General features: G+C 51.9%; 1 protein-coding gene across 1 annotated transcript in view; it reads left to right on the forward strand.

Moving 5' to 3' along the window:
• eml6 (EMAP like 6) overlaps window positions 1-6,313 on the forward strand; it is a gene marked incomplete at its 5' end in the record, with an annotated part of 24,100 nt that extends 17,787 nt beyond the window's left edge. Inside the window, 13 exons of the mRNA XM_083690143.1 lie at window positions 1-38; window positions 264-362; window positions 640-813; window positions 993-1,201; window positions 1,713-1,870; window positions 2,370-2,484; window positions 2,854-3,042; window positions 3,573-3,745; window positions 3,838-4,000; window positions 4,076-4,179; window positions 5,395-5,548; window positions 5,660-5,760; window positions 5,881-6,313. The exon at window positions 1-38 is cut by the window's left edge and continues 92 nt beyond it. Of these exons, the coding sequence (XP_083546269.1) occupies window positions 1-38; window positions 264-362; window positions 640-813; window positions 993-1,201; window positions 1,713-1,870; window positions 2,370-2,484; window positions 2,854-3,042; window positions 3,573-3,745; window positions 3,838-4,000; window positions 4,076-4,179; window positions 5,395-5,548; window positions 5,660-5,760; window positions 5,881-5,905 (1,702 nt within the window). The 3' untranslated portion in view covers window positions 5,906-6,313. The remainder of the gene's footprint in view (window positions 39-263; window positions 363-639; window positions 814-992; window positions 1,202-1,712; window positions 1,871-2,369; window positions 2,485-2,853; window positions 3,043-3,572; window positions 3,746-3,837; window positions 4,001-4,075; window positions 4,180-5,394; window positions 5,549-5,659; window positions 5,761-5,880) is intronic.
• Window positions 6,314-6,665: the final 352 nt, after the last annotated feature.

Below are 6,665 nucleotides of genomic sequence, written 5' to 3' on the forward strand. Positions count from 1 at the left end.
CACCGCTGCTGCCGTGGTGATACAGAACCTCTCAGCTGGTAACCATGACAACTTACCCCTGACCCCTGGCCCTGACCCCTACCTCTAACCCTGACCCCTAACACTGACCCCTGACCCTAACCCCGAACCCTGACCTGACCCCTACCTCTAACCATGACCCCTGACCCCCACCTCTAAACCGTCCATGCTGAACCTCTCCACTGGTGTGTTTGAGTATGAGTGGATTACAGTGTGATCTTTAACCTTCGACCTCTGTCTCCCAGGGACTCAGAGTTTCTACCTGGAGCACACAGACGACATCCTCTGTCTGACTGTCAACCAGCACCCCAAATACCAAAACATCATCGCCACAGGACAGATAGGTACATACCCGACCCTGACCTCTGACCCTGTTCTATATCGATATGACACCATTTTTCCGTTTCTCATTCTTCCACCTATTTTCTTTTGCTGCTTCCTCATCCTGTCACCTGACATACCAGGTGACGTCACAGACATGCCAGGTAAGATGGCGCCATTCTCTGTCTGACAAGCCTTCATTCATAACCCTGACCCTGACCCTAACCCTACACACACACACCCTACTGAGTTCTACTGAGTCCTGCTGTGTGTGTGTGTGTGTGTGTGTGTGTGTTTCAGGTCTAGCCCCGTCCATCCATGTGTGGGATGCGCTGACCAAGCAGACGCTGTCCGTCCTGCGCTGTTCTCATGCCAAGGGCGTGGCCTATGTCAACTTCAGCGCCACGGGGAAGCTGCTGCTGTCTCTGGGGGCGGAGCCAGAACACACCATCACTGTCTGGCGCTGGCAGGAAGGTCAGACACTGTTCCGTAGTTACCATGGTGACAGTAAGGGTTGTTCTGTAGTTACCATGGTGACAGTAAGGGCTGTTCTGTAGTTACCATGGTGACAGTAACAACTGTTCGATAGTTACCATGGTGACAGTAACAACTCTTCCGTAGTTACCATGGTGACAGTGATGGCTGTTCCTCAGGTGCCATGGTGACCAGCCAGGGGAGCCACGCTGAGCGGATATTCGTGGTGGAGTTTCGACCCGACTCTGACAGCCAGTTCGTGTCTGTGGGAGTCAAACACATCAAGTTCTGGACGCTGGTGGGCGGGGCGCTGGTGTACAAGAAGGGTGTGGTCGGCTCTGTGGAGGACGGACGCATGCAGACCATGCTCTCTGTTGCCTTCGGCGCCGTGAGTAACCACCACAACTACCACAACCACAACAACCACCACAACAACCACAACCACCACAACAACAACCACAACCACCACAACAACAACCACCACAACAACCACCACCACCACAACAACAACAACCACCACCACAACAATAACCACCACCACAACAACAACCACCACCACCACAACAACCACCACAACAACCACCACCACAACAATAACAACCACCACCACCACCACAACAACCACCACAACAACAACCACCACCACCTCCATCACCACAACAACCACCACAACCACATCATCAACATCAACAACAACAGGACACCATGGCCCTACGATGATGATACTGCGTGTCTGTGTTGTATCCATGGTAACTCCTTCAGTGTCGAGGGTGAATTAAGTCTCCGAACTGTCAACATTCCAGAAACACAAACATGATGATGCTTCATTTTGTAGCCAATCAAAGCATTGTTGCCAGGTAAACACCACATAAAACACGATGACATCATTGGTCCAACAGAACCACCTGACCTTCTCTGGCGCCATCAACGGAGACGTGTACGTGTGGAGGGAGCACTTCCTGCTGCGTGTGGTGGCGAAGGCCCACGCCGGCCCGGTGTTCAGCATGTACACCACCCTCAGAGACGGACTCATAGTCACCGGGGGCAAGGAGAGGCCGTGAGACACACACACACCACACCACCACACACACACACACACACACACACACACACCCCACACCACACCACACACACCACCCTCAGAGACGGACTCATAGTCACCGGGGGCAAGGAGAGGCCGTGAGACACACACACACACACACACACACACACACACACACACACACACCACCCTCAGAGACGGACTCATAGTCACCGGGGGCAAGGAGAGGCCGTGAGACACACACACACACACACACACACACACACACACCACCCTCAGAGACGGACTCATAGTCACCGGGGGCAAGGAGAGGCCGTGAGACACACACACACACACACACCACACCACACACACCACCCTCAGAGACGGACTCATAGTCACCGGGGGCAAGGAGAGGCCGTGAGACACACACACCCCACACCACCACACACACACACACACACACACCCCACACCACACCACACACACCACCCTCAGAGACGTGTGTGTGTGTGTGTGTGTGTGTGTGGAACAGCACCAAGGAGGGCGGGGCGGTGAAGCTGTGGGATCAGGAGATGAAGCGTTGCCGGGCGTTCCAGCTGGAGACGGGCCAGACCGTGGAGAACGTCCGCTCTGTGTGCCGAGGAAAGGTGTGTGTGGGGGGGGGTGTTGTGGTTGTCAGCAGGGGGTGTGTGTGTGTGTGTGTGGGGGGGGGGGGTGGTGTTGTGGTTGTCAGCAGGGTGTGTGTGTGTGTGTGGGGGGGGGGGGTGTTGTGGTTGTCAGCAGGGTGTGTGTGTGTGTGTGTGGGGGGGGGTGGGGTGGTGTTGTGGTTGTCAGCAGGGTGTGTGTGTGTGGGGGGGGGTGGGGTGGGGTGGTGTTGTGGTTGTCAGCAGGGTGTGTGTGTGTGTGGGTGGGGGGGGGGGGGGTGGGGTGGTGTTGTGGTTGTCAGCAGGGTGTGTGTGTGTGGTGGTATTGGTGGTTGTGGTTGTGATTGTGATGGTAGTGTGTGTGTGTGGCAGGGGAAGATCCTGGTGGGGACCAGGGATGGAGAGATCATGGAGGTGGGGGAGAAGACAGCGGTGTCTAACAGCCTGGTCAGCGGTCACACGCAGGGACGCATCTGGGGGCTCGCCACGCATCCCAGCAGCCACCTCTTCATCTCCGCCAGCGACGACGGGACCATACGCATCTGGGACGCCGCTGACAAGGTGAGACCCCTGACCCTGTCCCTGACCACAACCCTGTCCCTGACCACAACCCTGTCCCTGACCACAACCCTGACCCTGACCATAACCCTGACCCTGATCATAACCCTGACCCTGACCACAACCCTGTCCCTGTCCCTGACCACAACCCTGTCCCTGACCCTAACCATAACCCTGTCCCTGACCACAACCCTGTCCCTGACCACAACCCTGACCCTGACCATAACCCTGTCCCTGACCACAACCCTGACCCTGACCATAACCCTGACCACAACCCTGTCCCTGACCACAACCCTGTCCCTGACCACAACCCTGTCCCTGACCACAACCCTGACCATAACCACAACCCTGTCCCTGACCATAACCCTGTCCCTGACCACAACCCTGTCCCTGACCCTATCCATAACCCTGTCCCTGACCACAACCCTGTCCCTGACCACAACCCTGTCCCTGACCCTGACCACAACCCTGTCCCTGACCATAACTCTGCATTCTACTGTTAGAACCCCTAACTCTCCTCTCCTCTCTTGTAGAAACTTCTGAACAAGGTGAGTCTGGGTCACCCGGCCAAGTGCACAGCGTTCAGCCCAAACGGAGACATGGTTTCCATCGGCATGGAGAACGGAGAGTTCATCGTCCTGCTGGTCAACTCTCTGACCGTCTGGAGCAAGAAGAGAGACCGCAGCGTCGCCATCCAGGACATCCGGTGAGCCCAGCTGTTAGCCTAGCCGTGTGCTAACGGGGTGTCCCTGTGTGTTAGTTAGCCTAGCCGTGTGCTAACGGGGTTAGCTGTTGCAGGTTCAGCCCAGACAACCATCTGCTCGCTGTGGCGTCGACGGACGGGGCGGTGGACTTCTATGACCTCACGCTGGGCCCCTCCCTCAACCGGATTGGCTACTGTAAGGACATCACAGGATTGGTCATCCAGACAGACTTCTCTGCCGACAGCAAGTTCATCCAGGTAGTAAAGAAGAAGAAAAGAGTGTTCCATCCCTTCTCTCTCTGTTGCCATAGTGACCATCCGGCTGTGTTTCAGGTGTCTACAGGGACATACAGTCGACAGGTGCATGAGGTTCCGTCAGGGAAGATGGTGACGGAGCTGTCAATCATCGAGAGAATCACCTGGGCAACCTGGACCAGGTGGGCGGTCAGTGACCTGGGCAGGTTAAACTGGTTGAACTGATTAGGCTGATGAAATTGGTTAAAGTGTTTGAACTGGTATAACTGGTAAAACAGGTTATTGTGGTTGGACTGGTTAAACTAGTTGAACTGGTTTAACTGGTTGCACTGGTTACCTACCTGGACTAGTCAGGTGATGGTGGAGAATCTGTTAAAGGGGAGGTTCACCCTGAATCCATGTTCATGTGGATTTCTGCACCGTCTCAAACCAGCATCATTACACCTGCAGCTGCATCACAACTATCCAAACAGCAGGTCTGTTTACCTCCCAAACACTCTCATACCGCCTTCAAATACCTGCTCTACTCTGACCTGCTCTACTCTGACCTGCTCTACTCTGACCTGCTCTACTCAACTCTACTCTGACCTGCTGACCTGCTGACCTGCTCTACTCTGACCTGCTCTACTCTGACCTGCTCTACTCTGACCTGCTGTCCTGCTCTACTCTGTCCTGCTCTACTCTGACCTGCTCTACTCTGTCCTGCTGACCTGCTCTACTGTCCTGCTCTACTCTGACCTGCTCTACTCAACTCTACTCTGACCCTGCTGACCTACTCTACTCTGACCTGCTCTACTCTGACCTGCTGACCTGCTCTACTCTGTCCTGCTCTACTCTGACCTGCTCTACTCAACTCTACTCTGACCTGCTCTACTCTGACCTGCTCTACTCTGACCTGCTGACCTGCTCTACTCTGTCCTGCTCTACTCTGTCCTGTTGACCTGCTCTACTCTGACCTGCTCTACTCAACTCTACTCTGACCCTGCTGACCTACTCTACTCTGACCTGCTCTACTCTGACCTGCTGACCTGCTCTACTCTGACCTGCTCTACTCTGACCTGCTGACCTGCTCTACTCTGACCTGCTCTACTCTGACCTGCTGACCTGCTCTACTCTGATCCTGTGTTCTAGCTCTGTTGAACAGAAGGACTTGGCGTGGGAGGGAGAGGGGCATCTTGGGAGTTGTAGGAATTGACTCAAAGGGGCAGTTCGGAACATCAGGACTGATCAGGGCGTTCAGAGAGAGACATCTGGACTCAGAGGACGTTTTAAAACATGATTGTTTGTGAATGTGTCGACTATTGAAGAATGAAAACAGCAAATCTACTGGATTACAGGGTCACATTCTGCTTTAAGTGTAATATACTGTGTGTGTGTGTGCGTGTGTTGTTTCCCAGTGTGCTCGGTGACGAGGTTCTGGGCGTGTGGCCTCGGAACGCTGACAAGGCGGACGTCAACTGTGCGTGTGTCTCCCACGCCGGCCTGAACGTGGTTACCGGGGACGACTTCGGACTTGTAAAACTGTTTGAATTTCCATGCACAGAAAAATTTGTAAGTTTTCTGGTGATAACATTTATTAATTTAACATTTATTAAAGATTGTTTCAGATTAGAAGCCATCAGTGTTTCTGAGAATATGACTGGTCATGTGACTTGTTCTCAGGCCAAACACAAGCGGTATCCGGGTCACTCAGCTCATGTGACAAACATTCGTTTCTCCTGCGATGACAAGTACGTGATCAGCGCCGGGGGCAACGACTGCAGGTCAGCCTGGATTCATGTTGTCATGACGTTTTTGTTCTGTTTGGAATGTTTCTTTTTCTGAAAGACAGACGCCAAGGAACCACCAGTGACATCACTTCCTTCTTCCTCTTCTCTCCACAGCTTGTTCGTATGGAAATGCCTCTGAAGCAACCGAGGGTCTGACGCTGATTACACCTGACTCAACACGCTATGAACACGCTATCAACACGCTATCAACATAAGTGTTATGAAGCGAAACCAAAGCTGACTGGAGCTGAGGACGGATCATAGTACACTCGCTAATGGTCACTGGTGTGTGTGTGTGTGTGTGTGTGTGTGTGTGTGTGTGTTCCACTCTCAAGCAATGAAGACGGAAAACCACGACTCCATGAGACCCTTGTCTCTCTACCACTGACTGTACTAGTAACTAGATACTATGAGACCCTTGTCTCTCTACCACTGACTGTACTAGTAACTAGATACTATGAGACCCTTGTCTCTCTACCACTGACTGTACTAGTAACTAGATACTATAACCGTACTAGATACTATTTATTTATTTAGGATTTGCACACACAATAACAAATGAAAGACAAAAAAGCTATTTTTGCAGTGGAGGTGAAGAAACCTGGTCGGGCTTGTCCAGAAGCCTTCACTAAAAAGTCATGTAATAAAAAGAAATGAAATAGAAAACGCATATAATATTCTAATATTAAGAATGACAAAACATTATGTTATTGTTCACTAATTTAAAATGTGAGACAGAAGTTAAACATTTTAATGAAAACTAAAAATTGTGATTAAATGAAAATAAAGTAATATGAAAGGCATCAATTGAAAAGGAATATTAAGACACTTGCTCCAAGAGATATTTATTTATTTATTTTAAATTGGTAAATGCTCATGCAATGTTTCAGTTGATCTGG

Source organism: Argentina silus (assembly GCF_951799395.1).
Source record: "Argentina silus genome assembly, chromosome: 18".
In the NCBI taxonomy this organism is placed as follows: Eukaryota; Metazoa; Chordata; class Actinopteri; order Argentiniformes; family Argentinidae; genus Argentina; species Argentina silus.